The sequence below is a fragment of the Balaenoptera physalus genome, assembly GCF_965194825.1.
Source record: "Balaenoptera physalus genome assembly, chromosome: 10".
Classification (NCBI taxonomy): Eukaryota; Metazoa; Chordata; class Mammalia; order Artiodactyla; family Balaenopteridae; genus Balaenoptera; species Balaenoptera physalus.
In genome coordinates this window covers 56889042-56904802 of record NC_138889.1, presented here as the reverse complement: position 1 = coordinate 56904802, position 15761 = coordinate 56889042, and the positions used below count along the sequence as shown (strand labels likewise).

General features: G+C 49.5%; 1 protein-coding gene across 2 annotated transcripts in view; it reads right to left on the bottom strand.

The window, feature by feature from the left end:
* Window positions 1–283: 283 nt before the first annotated feature.
* The window catches only part of TENM4 (teneurin transmembrane protein 4), a 740746-nt gene continuing 725268 nt past the window's right edge, over window positions 284–15761 (bottom strand). For both annotated transcript variants that reach the window (XM_082410302.1, XM_082410301.1), the window contains 3 exons: window positions 13454–15068; window positions 8283–8425; window positions 284–5684 (listed from right to left, as the gene is read on the bottom strand). In XM_082410302.1, coding sequence (XP_082266428.1) covers window positions 4926–5684; window positions 8283–8425; window positions 13454–15068 — 2517 coding nt within the window. In that variant the 3' untranslated portion in view covers window positions 284–4925. The remainder of the gene's footprint in view (window positions 5685–8282; window positions 8426–13453; window positions 15069–15761) is intronic.

Genomic DNA, 15761 nt, shown 5'->3' with positions numbered 1-15761 from the left:
GCCCCTGAGGCCAGTAAGGACAGCAGCCGCAATATGGCCCGGGGGAGCAGTGGGGCATAGCTGATGTCAGAGGTGCTTTGACATTCCTGAGGTTAAGCCCCAGGGTCTTTGTGTCCTCTGGAAATGCCCCTCCATGACAGCTGTCACCTGGAGGGCTTAAGAGGGACTTTGGGGCCAAGCACCAGAGCTTTGGAGGTCCTCCTGAGAACAGAAGCTTCTAGTAGTGCAAACTCAGAGGACTGGCTCAAGCAATCACTACTCCAAACAAAGGCCACCAGACAGCTTTAAACACAAAATATTCCTTTATTTGTCAACGAAGGCTACACGGGATCACTTCTAGTTTTGTTTTTATGCCTTTTTTTTCTTTTCTAGAAGGTATCTACATCTGCATTTATTTACAGCCTTGTTGGTATTTACACAGTCAAGAATACAGTGTTAGAAACACAAAAGTGTTGAGAAAAAAACTTCTCAAAATTAGTTCCAGACTTCAGGAAAACTATTTCCACATGGTAAGGCCAGAGTCTCCAGTGTTGGTCGTCCAGAGGCAGCTTGGGAGAGTCCTTTTGCTGAAGCTGTGGGTTCAGAAGTCTTCAAGAACAACAGGCAGGTGTAGAAAAGTAGGATTCTGGTGTTGGGTGAATCTAGGGCTGCCAGGCACCAGCAAACATCCGTGACTCAGCTTCTGCCAGGATAGCTGAGCCTGCCCGAAAGTTGGTTCTCCATTGGCAGTTTGCCCTCAGAATCAAACACATTTTCTTCGGGACCAAGAGGTCGCCCAGTATCATACCTTTGGCATTCCAGAGGGGGTAAGAAACCCAACATCGGCCTGCTGTCTGGGGCGGTCACGTACACAAGGCTGGTTTCTGAGAATGGAAAGGTTGGAGAGGATAGAGTTTCTTTCACCTGAGCAATGAGTCTTTAAAATGAGTTTGCTGTTTTTTGAAGGTAAAATGAAAGGGCCTTGAACTACAGAGTTCTTTCTTTAATCCCCTCCTGTCCAGTAAAATACAGACAAGTGTATAAACTACCTGGGAATTTTGAACCTTAAATAGAGGGCTTTTAATCCTAATGAGGATCCCAAGGGAAAAAAGAGACTGGGTGCTTTCCAAGACCCCTCAGGAGGCAGGTCCCAGCTCAGGACCAGAAGCCACGGCCGGGGCTTAGCGGCTGCTGTGAGGAGTGGAGGATAGATTCGACTTTAAGCACCAGGGGAACAAACCCCAAAACCCGAGACCCCGCTGAGGCCCGGCAGACTCCTTCCTCCTGGGCACCAAGCTCAGCCTCATGGTCCTCACCTCGTGGCAACTGCAAATACCAGGCTGCAGATGTGAAACTATTCTAAGATTTCACATGGAAATCTCATCTTTGCATATTGGAAACCCCTGCCACCTATAAGGTGGTACTTAAAAGTCACAGCTAAAAAGGTCCTTTATTATTTTTTTTTGCTTTTAAACAAATCTGATTCCTTGTTACAAGCCTATAAAAACACTGCCCAGTTTTATTCCCCTTCCTTGCCTATATCACCTTCTGCTCCCAGCCCCACCTCATCCCGATTCTTTGAAATCACGCCCTCTGGCCATTTTCAACCTCTAGTCAGTTTCTTAGCAATTGTTTCAAATCCTCCATCCCTAGGTAGAAATCAGGCACTAGTCTGTTCCTTGGGTTAATTCTCAGTGGACAGTTCTGAGAGACAAGCATCAGGGGTAATTGATCGTGGAGTTCCTTTCCCTTCTTCCCGTTGTCATAGCTCTGCCCTCCAGTGATGTCTGCCTGGAGGGTAGATAAAAAGGAAATCTCATCCTATAAAAAACAAAGTTGGGGAATCACTGAAGTCCTATTTAAGGTGATGACAGAGGGGCTGAGGATGAGGAGCTGATAGCAGCTGTGGATGATACGGGAGAAGGCAGGAGCTCTTCCAAAATAACCCTTTTTCTAGGGTCAGAAGCTGACATCCTGCAGGATAATGAACCTGAGCCAGTGAGGGAGGGCTGGTAATTCTAAGGAACGCACACGTTTTGGTTGGTTAATGCCAAAAGGGCAGGTGCCGTCAAAGATGGGATTTGATGCCTGGAGGCCGCTGAGCAGGCACAGGGAACTCTGGCTTATGCCTTCAGACTCACTCTTGTGGTGCGATTGGCACTGCTGGTCTCAGCAGGACAGACTGAGGGTGGAGGCAGTGAGTCACCTGCCAGCCCAAATGGAAACCAACTCAGAAGGGCCGAGGCCAGAAGCACCACCTCCAACAGCAACAGCAGCAGTGTGAAACTGAGGTGCACGATGCTGCCTGCCCCACACCTGAGGTCCTCTCTAAAGGCTGGGGATGCTTCCTCTTCTCCCCATACAGAAGCTATGCCTCCTTGGTGGTATGTGGCCCAGAAAAAATGTAACATCATTCGTTTAAAGGAAAGGAATGCTCAATTATTCTCTGTGATTTTGATCTTTAAGAGTCCACACTGTTACTTCGGTGGGGGTGAGGGGTGGAGAGTCAGAGGGTTGGGGAGGTGTGGGGAGATGGTTCATTCGGCCCTCGTGCTGTCTCTGACCTCCAAGTAGACGTCCCCAGCAGGTCTTGACTGATGTCAGGAAGCCAGGATGGAACTGATCATCTAGGTCAATGGGCAGGGTCCCATTGTTCAAGGGCTCCTTGTATCAAGAGTACATTTGAGAGGCATAAGTCTATTTTGGATTAAAAACAACAACAACTTGTGTTCTTCAGGCCAAACTATTTTCCATCCCATCCAAGAACGATCCTGCCGGATGGGACCCGCCGCCAGCTCCCGCCTTGCACAGTGGACCCGGGAGCACTGCATCTGACTCAGCGGAGCTCTGGGAGCAGTGGACAAATAGTCCAAGACACTGTAGCGGCAGTGTCACTTTTTTTGGAAACAGGAAGAGCACTTAGCGAAACACATCCTCTCATCCCAGTGGGATGACGTAAGGCAAAACCTCCTCTCCCGAGAAGCTCTGGGTGGCTCCCTCTGCCAGGCAGACCCCGGCCTCCGTGCTGCTCCGATTCTCATGCAGTAAGAGACCTTTTCGGTTTCATTAACTCATGGAATATTCTGAAGACTCTGTGAGTAAGGCTATAAAGGTGCCATGAGCTTGTCAGTCCAACAAGGTTTCCACGGGAAGGAGCTCAGACTCAAAATTCATTTTCCACACTCAATGTAAAATGTAACCCATAAAAGTCCCATTTTCTAAGAAGCCCAGCTTAAAAGGAAGCATTTGGCTTCCCCTCCTGGTCTCCCAGAGCCTCCTGTGAGAGGTAATGACAGTGGTAATTAGGCAGATAAGACAGGAGAAAGGAGCTCCTAGCTCCCCCCTACTCTCAATGCTTCCCCCGGCCCATTGGCTGATGCCTCTCCCTGGGCATGCCCTCCAGGTGTGGGATGTACTCTCTCCTGAAAGGACTTAAACTTCTGCCCACTGACCACAGGCATAGGTCTTCACAGGGACAACTGTAGCCCAGCCTTCTGGATCCATGGGCACCAGCCTCAGGAACCGCCCCCAATCCTGGTGGGGTAGCTTGATGCTGCCCGGCCACACCAAATTATCTCTTTCCTCCTTTCTCCTTAATCTTGCTTTAAAACCCCAGTTGGGCTCCTCTAGAGGGGAAGCTGTTTTAGAAGAACTTCACAGAAGGAATTTCCTGAAAGCCTATCCAGCTGCATCCCAGCTCTGCAATTAGCCCAATACATGAGAGGCAGAGGAGCCTTCAGGAGCTCGTTAGAAGGATGCTTGACTCATGCTTTCTTCTGTCTGGCTGACTTCTTCTTAAGCCTCTTTCCACAATCAAAGGCCACCAAGCACCTCTCTCCACACTCCTATTTCTCAGTGGTGGCAGCTGAGCAGTGGAGGGAAGATACCCAAAGTCATGGGGAGAGGGCTTCACCTAGGAAGGCAGGCTGGTACCCTTGCCACCACTGCCATTCTTTTGCCGTGGGTGACCTTCCCTTCTGGACGTGGTGCCCACACTGAGGGCTTGCTGTGCAGTGCTGGTTCTCACATCTGACTTTGGGAGAGAGAAAGAGATGAATAAGGAACATCATGGGAGGACCAACCAACCACAGATGTCCCGGATGCCTCCGCCTCTTGGGGAGGCTTGGGCTCTAAGCCCCAGGATGCTGTCGCCAGACTGGGGAAAGGACCTGGGAGACACTTTCTCCATCCCAGCATGGAGGTGGCACTGACGACTACACAAGATTTGCAAAAGGGGTTGGGGGTTTCCTTTCGCATCAAAATATAAAGCTTGGACAGGAGTTTGGGGCAGCTTGAAAAAGGTGCTGTGAGATCATGAAATTCCCCAGAGAAGATGGAACCATCCATGGTCCTCTGGAGGCATGGAACACAGTGAGTAAAAAAGCCACCACTTGTCTGCGGGAGCTTAGCCAAAGATCCTCAGGTCCTGCAGACCCTCCTTCCAGGCCCACTCGGAAATTTGCTACCGGCCCATTACTCTCCGCACCCTTCCCTCCTGCCCGACCCCCATGGAAGAGAAAGTTGCACATGGGACAAGTTAGCACAGACACTTGTGTCTCACATCACACTGGGTACCTGGGGACAGACAAGGACGCACCCCAGGAGATGCATCTCAGTGAGGAGAAGTGTACCCCAAACAACAAGGAAAACTCCTCAAGGAAAAGGGAACAAAAGACAAGAAAGTTTTCATTGTGATCACACTACGGAAAAAAAATACCTTCTGTTCCTTGCAAAAAATGTGTGAAGGCCAAATTTGTGTTTTTCTTTTCTTAAAAAAAAAAGGATGTTGCATGAATTACAATGCAACCAGTATCTTTTTTGTTTGTTTGCTTTCTGCACTTGTTAAAAAAAGGATTCTTTTTTTTTTTTAAGTACAACACAGTCAGGTATGCGGCCACAAAAGAGTAGCTGTCTTTGGCAAGAAGTCCCGGCCACGGTCCTCTCTGTCACCTTCGGCCCATCTCACTCTGTCTCATGAAGTGGATGTTGCTGGCGCTGTCTGACAGTTCCGGGTACTGCTCGACCGAGATCACGAAGAAGCCGTCGTAGCCTTGAACCCGCCCCGTGCTCAGCGCCTGCTGCTTCTCGCCCTCTGTCCAGGCCCGCAGGCCTTCCTCCCCTTCCCGAAGTCGCTGCTGCTCGCGGGCCCAGGCCTGGCGCACGGCTCTCTGCCGGGCCAGCTCCAGCACCCGTGCCTTCTCCTCGTCTGGTGTTGTCCCATAGCGGGTGTTCAAGCACAGTGCCCCGTACTGGAGCTGGATGTCTGTGTAGCGTCTAGTCCTGCCACTGAGCACCGTGTTGATCTGGGACACAGTGACGTTGACCCCGTTCTCCAGGGTTCGCCGCCCCCCGCTGAGGCCCAGGATGGCCAGGTCGCCTTCCGAAGGTCCTGGTTTCACGAAGTAGTGGGTGTCCACCCCGTCAATGGTGAAATGCATGTTCTCTAGGTAGTGGGCGTTGTTCAAGATGGCAGCAACCCTCCGCCCGTCCTCGTTGGCCACACTGATGATGTCTGTGGTCACTCGGCCATCCTTCAAGGCGAACTTGACCCCTTTGCCAAAGACTGAGCCACTGGATGCAAACTTCTTTGTCTCTGGGGCCTGCTGGCAGCTGGTGATTGTGGAGCCGTAGAGCTGATCAAAACGTTCCAGGGTGACGAAGGCCTTGAGCTGCTTCTGCACTTCACACTGTACCCCGAGAATAGACTGATGGTGGGGGGAGAGAGAGAGAGTGAAATAAATGGGGAAAAACTTCCAACGGCCTGGAGAATCAGCTTACATGACTAAAAGTCAAACCTATTCAAATGTATTAACCTGCAGCATCTAGCTCTACTGCTGACCACTAGGACACCCAGCCCTCCTTCATCCATCTATTCACCCTTCCTTCCATTCAGAAGCTGTTCAGGGAGCATCTACTCTGTGCCCAGTCCCTTTCTCAGCACGGGAGATACAACAATGAATCAGACATCATCCCTGCCCTTGAAGAACTCCTCGTTTAGTGGGGAAAGACAGATGTGGCAACAAATAACTACAATCAAATGTGATGAGTGGTGGTCTAAGAGATGCAATAGTAACAGCTATAGCCAACATGTCGTGGTCTTTGAGCTGAATAATTCACAGTCATTATCTCGTTGGATCTTCACAATAACTTTATACAGTAGGGACTGTTATTGTTCTGGTTTTACACCTAAGGAAACTAAGGCTCAAAGAGGTTGTAACTGGCCCACAGTCATACGACTAGTCAGTATTCAAGCCAACATTCGAACCCTGGTCTGTCTGATCCTAGAGGCTCAGTTCAAGGGCTGCTGGAGTCGGGAGGAGCAATCACGGCTCAGGATGTCTCAGCCTGGAGGCGGAGGAGCAAGGTGAAGGAGATGGGGTTCAAGGACAGGCTCACGCTTGAGTTGGGACTTGGAGGATGAGGGGATGGTGTTAGATGCAGGAATGGCGAGGAATGCACTCTTGACAAGAAGGCTTAGTAGGATGAAAAGCAGTGATTTACATAAACCCTCTTAGCCTGCTGTATTGCTCTCTGCCATGTTTAGAAATGATTTTCAAGGAGGGCCTCTGTCCCCACAGTGCTTCCTAGGGGCTCCCCAAGTGCCCCCGCTCTTGGCTGCTTTGGGGGACAGGTTGGAAGCCACGTTCAGGCAGGCCCCAGGGCCTTATCAGCAACTTAGAGAAATGGCTTTAGAAAAAGGCCCATCGGTTTCTCACTGAAATTAAGTCCTCTTTATAATTAATAGAACGCTGTCTGTGAACAATTATTTCCTAGAGTTTCACGGAAGCTGGAGTGCTCAACAACACAGATCTCCAATGCTTGCCAAGGGCAGAAATCAATAATTCATTGACAGGCGAGGTTGGCAAACGGGCTGTCAGAGACTGTGGCTCTGGGAGGGGGTGGAGAAGGGAGCCTGGAGGTGGGGGTGCAGCTGAGTGGCTGGAAGCAGCCCTGGGGAAACAGTCAGTGCTGTTGGCAGCTGGGCAGTACCTGGAGGGATGGATGGCGGGGATTGGAGAGGGGCAGGGGGTGGGGCTAGGACCGCAGAGAGAGGATGGGCTTTGTGACCAGACAGACTTGGGTTCTCATCGCCTTTCCAGCTCACCTTGGACAAGTTTCTCTCAACTCTGGTCTTATCTGTAAAATGGGGAAAAAGACTGAACTCACAGGGTTGTTTACTTCTTTCAACCATCTGTTCATTCAACAAAAGTTTTCCATGCACCTACTATGTGCGAGGTGGTATGCTGGGTACCAGATAAGACCCAGTTCTTGCCCTCTTGGGGCTTAGGGTCTAGTGGAGATATAGGAAAGAAAACAGGAATGAAAATATAGTGTTGTGAGTGCTTAGCACGAGGAAGCTATAGGTGCCACCAGAGCACAGAGGTGCAGAATCACATTCTGCAGAGGTCAGGGGAAGGAAACAGCTAGGCTGAGGCCTAATGGAATCCGACTGGAGTAAGAGATACGGACGTGTAAGTTTCCGATCGCCAGCAGTATGCCATCTGGCAGCCCTGATTTCCTCCTCAGTCTCTTGTCCCCCTGGTCAGGTATCCCCTGGAAGGCCTGGTCTCTGCCTGATTCTTTCCTGCATTCACTGGGCTCCTGGGGCATGGGGCCTGGAAGAGCCGGCTCCTAGCACAGATCTTATGAAAGAGGGGGGCAGTGGGAAGAAATGAGCAAATGGATGCCTGAAGTGAGGGGGTGGAATGAAACTGTTTTTAAGGATCTTTATAGCCATAAAATTCTATGAGTCTTTGAAATTGGGTCATAAATGGAAGACAGGGGAAAGTAACATTCTTTTGAGCACCTACAGACAGATCTGGGTTTGAATCCTGCTCTACTTCATCCTTGCTGTGTGGCATTCGAAAGCCTCAGGCATGAAATCTGTAAAATGGGAACAACAATACCAAGGGATATTTTTGTGTTAATTTATGTAGAATAGGCCAGGTGCACTGAGGTGCTCAGAAAATGTCACATTTGTATTTCGAATACACCTTCCCTCTTTGTACTTTTGTTCTGGGTTGGGACAAAGGCTCATTTTTTTTGTGTGGAACTCCAAACTCAGTGTAACATACAAAACTCCTTAATTTGGCTTGTGAGGGCCTACGTGCTGTTACAGCTGGGTCCACAGTGACTTGCCAGTGGCAGGGTTACTAAGTATTTGCTGAACTGTTTCTGGCAGGCACAGTGAACGTACCACATTGGTTTCTATCACTGGCCTAGGCTTTCCTGAAAAGCGGGTGGGACCCATTCCTGTAATGTCTGGATGGCTTGAGGGGTGGTCAGCCGTGTGTGTGAATTACCTTGCTGTTGTCCCACTCCTGAGTTTTCATCTGTGTGTGGATGAGCTCGTAGGATGGTTCCATGGCATCCATGTCTGGCTTGGGATAGCCGGGAATCACATTGTGAAGCTGGAATCCGAAGGTGAGGAGCCAGCTGTTGACATCTGGGTGGGAGAGAAGCAGAAACATCCCCATGGAGTCACTGGACCTCAGAGTGACACATCCCAAGAAAGCAGCCTAGAGTTAGGCTGCAGGGGGGCGGGGTGAGGACATGGAGAGCTGCTGGGGGGAGAGTCAACAAGCATGCTGGAGACTGTTTCACGGTGTGAAAGCTGAACACGCTCTTGGGACCCAGTGTCCCCTCCTAGGGATGTATCTGAGAGAGATGTCACCTACGTAGAACCTAGGTTTCCAGACTCCTCTTACTACTGTCACTCTACCCCGAGGACCTTCAGCTTCACAGCCAGGGACAGCTGTTGATGGGTGAAGACTCCTCCACATCCACCCCCAGCATCAACAGGAGACACAGAGGACAACCAACCCCAAAGGAAAGATTCTAATGAATGACTTCCAAAGAGAAAATTCACTGAAGAAGCAAACTCTCCCTCCTTTCTCCTTTTTGAAGAGATTCGAGCCTCAGGGCCAAAGTGCATTGGGCGTGGAGGTGGCCTGACCAAAGGTCGAAGAGTTTTTTCCCCCTTGATCCTGCCTTTATTTACTCTGAGAGCCTAAGGAAGTCAGTTAACCTCCCTGCGCCTTCATTTTCCAGTCTTTATATTGGGCTTGAGGATCTAGCCCCATAGGCACTGGATTTACTGGTTTTTATAATATTCCTGGGGGGTTACTAATTATAAAATACTAGGTGTAGGGAAAGGTGGGATATTGTCATGAGCATCTGGCTCGCTGAAGAGTGGAATCAGGAAGCCAAGACTTCAGGAAGAGAAAGAGGGTGGAAAGTGTGTCCTCAGTTACTTGGCCCTCTGTTGCTGAGTGTCTTTTATGTGCCCAGTGCTGGTGTCACAGATCCTCAGCTTGCACACGCAGGACCCTGAAGGGGAGATGAGACATGGGCACGGATAACCTTGACACAGGACAAACGCCTAGAGGAGGGCAGAAGTCTTTCAGTTGCACAGGCTGACAAGTCTTCATGAAGAAGGTTGCCTTTAAGCCAGACAGTGAAAGCTGTGTAAATTTTGTCAGGCTTCGATGGAGATGAAGGCAAAGGCCATTGTATAAGGCAAGGCCTGGAGAGGGGAGGTGAGTATTGGGAGCGTTCGGGTAACCAGACAGCAGTTCAGCAAGGCAGAGAGAGAACCAGAAAGGAAAATGGCGGCTGGAGCAGGAAGAGCCTGGGACGGCAGGTGGGAGGTGATGTGGGGTCTACAGGAGAGAGACAGACAGCCTGTGTCCCAGCATGGCTCAGCCTTCCTTGGGAAGGGGCAGCTGAAGATGCCAAAGCAGTTGTTGACTAGAGACTCAAATCCAAAGTCAGGAGAAGGAAGGATTTGGAATTAAGTCTCTGAGCCAGCAACTCTGGGCGGTGGGCATTCAGGCCTGCTTTTGGCTTCTTCCAAAGCAGACAGATCCCTGGTCAGGGCGGTTCTTAGGGTCCAGGCATTGGTGGAATTGAGTTCATCCCAGTGATGGGAGTGCCATTTGGGGGTCATCAACTTCATCCCACATTGCCTTTGCATTCAAGAACCTCAAGTTTGCCTTTTTCTTTCTTTCTTTTTTCTTTTTTTTTGGGGGGTTTTGTTTTTTCGATGTTCCAGAGCCCCTCTCTTGGGTTTGAAGCCTGGAGGTTCTCACGTGGAGGGGTGGTAGAAAAGGAAGCTTGGAAACCCAGATTCTACTTCTAGAAAGATCATATAAGGGAAAGAACATAGTGAGGCAAGACAAAACCCAGGTCCAAACTCTGGCTCCCAACTTGCAAACTGTGTGATCTTAGACAGTTTCCTTAACCTCTCTGAGGTTCAGTTTCCTTATCTGCAAATTCATGGCAGAAATGGTTTTCAACAAGTCATGGATAAGAATACTAATAGTGTTACCACTTTGGGGCAGCCAACATAGAGCAGGAACTGTTCTGTTTTGTTACATAAATGATTGGATTTAATGTATTTTAAAGTGTCCAGCTTGGTTCCTGGCTCATAGAAGGTTGCCTGTGTTTCCTCAAACCCAAGCCTCCATGTGCCTGGAACTCCATTTCCTCTTTTGTAGCGTGAGGTGCTTGGACCAGTTTTCTCCAAAGTCCCTTTCCTCACTGAGTTTCTAAGTATCTCTGATTCTCTGAATCTTGGTAGATGGTTCTTTGGGAAATTAAAACAAACACAACGGGGGGAAAAAAAACCCTATAAAGCCATTTTGCCTGAGGCTGAGAACTTGCATCTGAATTTGTAGTTGCAAAGGAAAGCTTCTATCAGGAATACTGCAAATTCCCAGGAAACCAGGGGGCTGAAAAGAGTCTTGGGCCTTAATTACAAGTGATGGAAGGTGGGAAACTTTCTCATTATGCCTTTAGGAAAAATGCTGAAAACTGATTTATTCACTGCTTTTTCTACTGTGCTTTTCTGAAGAGTTGGGAATTTTACTCTTCTTTCCTATGACATCAGAGGTAGACATTTCCCTCAAGTTAAAAAGCTCTTTACTCATCCGTTCGTCCCAGACTTCAGTGTGGCTCCCTGGGACAGTGGTGAAAAATAATAATCCCTTTCACATGTACACAGCTTTGCACTTTACAGAGAGAATTCAAATCTAAGAATGAGGATTTTGGAGTCAGACACAGCCCCAGCCTTGCCACCTCTTCCTGGGCGGGTTACTTTACCTCTCTGACCCTCACTTTCTGCCTTTGTAAATGGGGTCAGTGGTCCCCATCACACAGGCTACAAGTGAGGGTTAAGTATATGACGGATCAGTGGTAGACATGTTTAAGTTGCCCTCCTAGTGTCCCATTCTGCCTTCTCTCTCTTTCTTTTTGGGGTATCCATGTATTTTTAGGGACGCTGACTCCACCTAAGGGCTTAGCACTGAAGCATGTGACCTAGGCTAAGCCAATCAGCGCATTCTATCTCCCCAGCCATGCTGGTTGGTTCAGGGGTTGTCATGTGACATAAGCCTCTCCAGTATTATAGGCTTAAGACCCTATCCTGTTTTTGGAAAAAAGATGAGATGCCTTTTTATTGTTGTTGTTGCTGGATGTGAATGAGGTTGCATGTAGCCCACGTGGAAGCTAAATGGTCAAGTTTAGTGAGAATTAGTAGTATCTTGGCTTTTAGTAGTAAAATGGTTTTTTCTTCAGCTACAGTAACCTGCCAAGGCATCTCACAGGAAATTCATTGGAAGATGAGGCAGGGGGCGTGCTTAATGCAGACAGATGTAAGAGAAATATCCTCTCAGTCGGCTAAGTTTTTCTGGGGCTGGCAGCAAGCTGAGTAGGGTGAACGCTGTGAAACCCTGTTGAGATATTCCTGTGCGTCCACAGGCCCCAAGGATGTTTTCATCGCACCTGCTCACCACTGTGTCCTCCCTCCCTTCCCACTCTGGGGACTCCTGTTCTCTACGTGACCACCTGGAATTCTTCCCTGAAAGAAGAATCCTCTAATTCTGTCAGCAGAAACAGGTCCAGACTGGGCTACCCCAGTTTGGGGGCCAGGAAGCCACCACGTCCCTAAGGGGCATTCACGTGGGCTGTACACATTGCCCTCTCCACACTTTTGTATGTGCGGTCCCCTCTATCTGGATCGCCTTTTTTCCCATTACCTGGCGAATGTCCACTCGTAAGCGGACCTCATGCACCAGCTGCTGGTAGAACCAGCTGTGTCTCCTGTGTTTCACTGGCCGTCAGCGCAAGCCTCCGCCGTGGGCCCCTCACACTGGACAGCAGTTGTCTGTCTGGCCTCTTGCGGGGTGAACTCCTGGAGGGTGGGGATCATCTTTCTATCCCCAGTGACTAAAACAGTGGCTGCACAGAGGGGGCCCTTGTTGAATGAAGGAAACTGCCTTAAACTAGGGGCAGGAGGATTATGTCACAGGACAAAAGACGGGGAGATGACCACGTTTGCAAGTTGTCATGCCCAACTTTTGTCCACCACGAGCTCTGTTCTATAAAAGGTGGTTTTATCCAGACCTGAATCCCCAGAGCTGCTCTGACTCCTGAGGTCTTCTGTGACTGGCCTGGCAGCGGCTGCTTGCTGGAAGGAGGCCGTTAGAGGCATTTCTGGCATGCGTGACCTATGGGGCATTTTATACTCAAGTTGGTTTCACGGTAGTGGAGACCAAAGCCCACTTTTAAAATCAGACGGTAGGGGAAAGAGAACCAACATGAGCCAGGCACTGTGCTAGGCAGGTTATAAAATGTATCTCATTTCACCCCTGCAACCATCCTATCAGGTAAGTATTTTTTTTTTCCTATTTGTCCATCTGTTCTTTGCTCCTTTTTCTCCCTCTTTTCCTACCCTCTTTGGATTATTAATTTAGTCTTCATTTTATCTCCACTACTGACGCTGTGCCTCTGCTTTATCTTTTAGTAGTTGCTCTAGGATTTACAATATGCATATTTCACTTACCAGAGTCAGGGTAGATATTCTAACTTCAATTTATAGATCAGGAAACTGGAATTCAGGGGAAGTTCAATAAATTTTGTGACTGTCACAGCTTAGAAACGATGGCTCTTTCACCTAGTTCTGTCTGTCGCCAAAGTCTGAATTTTCCATTACCTCATCCCAAATAAGAGAACTGAATTCTTCTTTTCTTTTTTTTTTTGTCATACCTTCATTCAACTTATCAGGGACTCATAACCAGCCTGATCTCTGGGTCAGAAACTCTCAAAGTACATTCCAGGGGATGCATCCAGTGAAATATTAGGGTTTCATGGTCAAATAAGTTGGAAAAATAGTGGGTAAATATATGAAACAGTTCTCTTTACTACAGGACTTCTCAGAGCCTTTCATAAGCGGAAATGTATCGTGAAAATTTAAGAACGGTAGTTGCCCTGTCAAATTGATTTGAGGCCAAAACCAGTTTTTCCAAAGCATTTCTCTGAACTAGTGTTTCTTCAAAAATACTTTGGAAAATGCTGCTCTAAGAGGAAGTCAATATCTCCCATTACGCCATACCGGCTTTCTCAAGGAAGACTGTCTTTTCAGATGACCAGAGTGATTGTGGTTCCTGCCCTCTGAATGAGCCCTGATGCTCACCTGTCATGAAGCACTTGATGTCCTGAGAGTTACTGATGGGGTTGTTGTTTTTAAACATATAGAGATTAAAAGGCATGATATTGCTGCTACTAAGCTGCTTCCACAACTCGTGGTCTGGGCTAGTCCAGCGACCAGCCAGCACGTCGTAATCTCGCCGGCCCATGTGGACGAGCTTGGTGAGCGGATCGTAGAGGCCACCGTGGTAGCCAATGATGATCTGGAAGTTGGGGTTGGTGTCCATGTAGATCTCCCCGTAGGCCGTGTACAGGATCTGCTTGATCATTAAGCCCGTTCCACTGAAGACAGCAAGAGGGGTCCCGATGTTGTCACAGGCTATGTAGAACTCATCTCCGCTGCTCAGCTCCATGGCAAAGAGGTGTCCTTGCAGGTCGTAGTAGAGGGATGTGATCTCAGAGCTGGAGTGGTTGTACAGGTGGGTGACCTTGGTAGGACTGGTCAGGTCTGCATAGAAGAACTGCAGGTGGTGGCTCTGGCTGCTCTTGCTGGACACCCGCCGCCCCAGGCCATCGTAACGGTACCTGACGCTCCAGCCACCACCCCGGTTGTAGGCCTTGATGAGCAGGCCCGCTGAGTTGTACTCAAAGACATCACTGCCCCTCTGCCTCAGGAAACCGTCCTCGTCCATCTTGTATTGCACGTCACCCAGCCTGGTGATGCGGTCACGGAGGTCATACCGTAGTGGGGTGAGCCGTGCACTGTTCCCGGGGCTCAGTAAGTGCAGGTTCCCATTGAGGTCATAGCTGTATCGCCAGAGTGGTTTGTCATTGATGGAGACCGTCTGCAGCTGGCCGTCGGCGTCGTACTCATAGGAGTAGCGGGTGGTGTTGGCATAGGGTCCCACCTTCAGCTCCTTCTTAACGACTCGCCCCATGTTATCATACTGGACGGTCATCCAGTACATGAGCGAGCGGAAGATCTCGTATTGCACTTCCTTCATCCGGCCGTATGCGTCAAAGTGCTTGGTGTGGGTCATGACCGCCGTGGTGATGATCTGGTTAATGTCGTAGTAGATGACACCAAATTTCCCGAACTGCTCTGTCTTGCCCGACACATCGTCATAGCGATAGAGGTCGATGGGCAGCGGGGTCTCATTGATCACGGCCTGCATGCTGGTCACCCGGAAGCTGTTGTCATAGTTGTAGTCAAAGCGGGCGTTGACCATGCCTTCCTCGGTGAAGCGAAAAATCTGGCGGTCGATCAGGGGCCCGATTTGACGGTAGCGGATGGTGCAGGTGAAGCCCTCGTTCTGTAGGTTGATGGTCTTCAGCATGCCGGCGGTCTCGTCATAGGTGAAGCTCACCTTGGTGGTGTCGTACAGCATCTCAGCTAGCTTGGACAGCTTGCCATACTTGTATATCACCCTGCGGCCAGTGCCCAGGTAGAAGGTGTGGAGGAGGTGGCCGTCCTCCGTGAAGTCCTGGATGACTGAGGCGTTGCCCTCAGGGGGCTGGTAGATGTTCCTGTAGTAACCCACTGAGCGGATGGTCTCCAGCGTCTGCCGGGCCACGTTGGGCATGGTCACAGAAGAGAGGCGGTCGTTCTTGTCAAACTCAAAGATGTACTGCCTCTGGCTGTGGAGGAGCAGCACCATAGACTGGAGGGGAAGGAAAACCGAGAGATGAGAAGAGGGTGCTGGGAAGGAAGGGGTGGTCTGTGCACCCAAGACTTAAAGGAAAAGAATGAAAGGTCAAGGAAGCTGGTGGTTCTCTTAAGTTATGCCCAAACCAGAGCTTTCCAACCAGTGCGCCCTAGGATATTGCAATGGGGTACAAGTGTGCTAAGACAAGAATTTCTCTCTGCCCTTGACCCTGGCAGGGCCTGGGGCCCCAGAACACTCAGGCCATTTGCCTTCCTATAGTAAGCAGCCTTGTCTGTTTGCCCCTTTGTGGGGTACAAAAATGATGACTTCAGCATGGGATGGGGTTGGGAGCAATGGCCTAAAGTATTTGCAGCAGCCTCTCTCCTGGCTTCCTTGTGCCAGATTCCTTCTCAGATCAATCTTCCTACTCAGGCAAGAATGATTATCCTAAAACACAGCCTGACAATGTCTACTGCCTGCTAAACAACGTCCGTTGACTCCCTGTGGCCTACAGGATACAGACATGTCTGAGAAGGACATTTAAGGTTTTGCATAATTGTTTATGTAGTAACAGGTCATATGCCCACCCGGGGGTGGGGTGGGCTGTGATGGGCATGGGGAAACCTGGTTTCTAATAATGGACTCATTGTGTGGCCCTGGGCAAGTTCTTTCCCTCTGGGTTGGATTTTTCAGTAGGTTGGATGACCC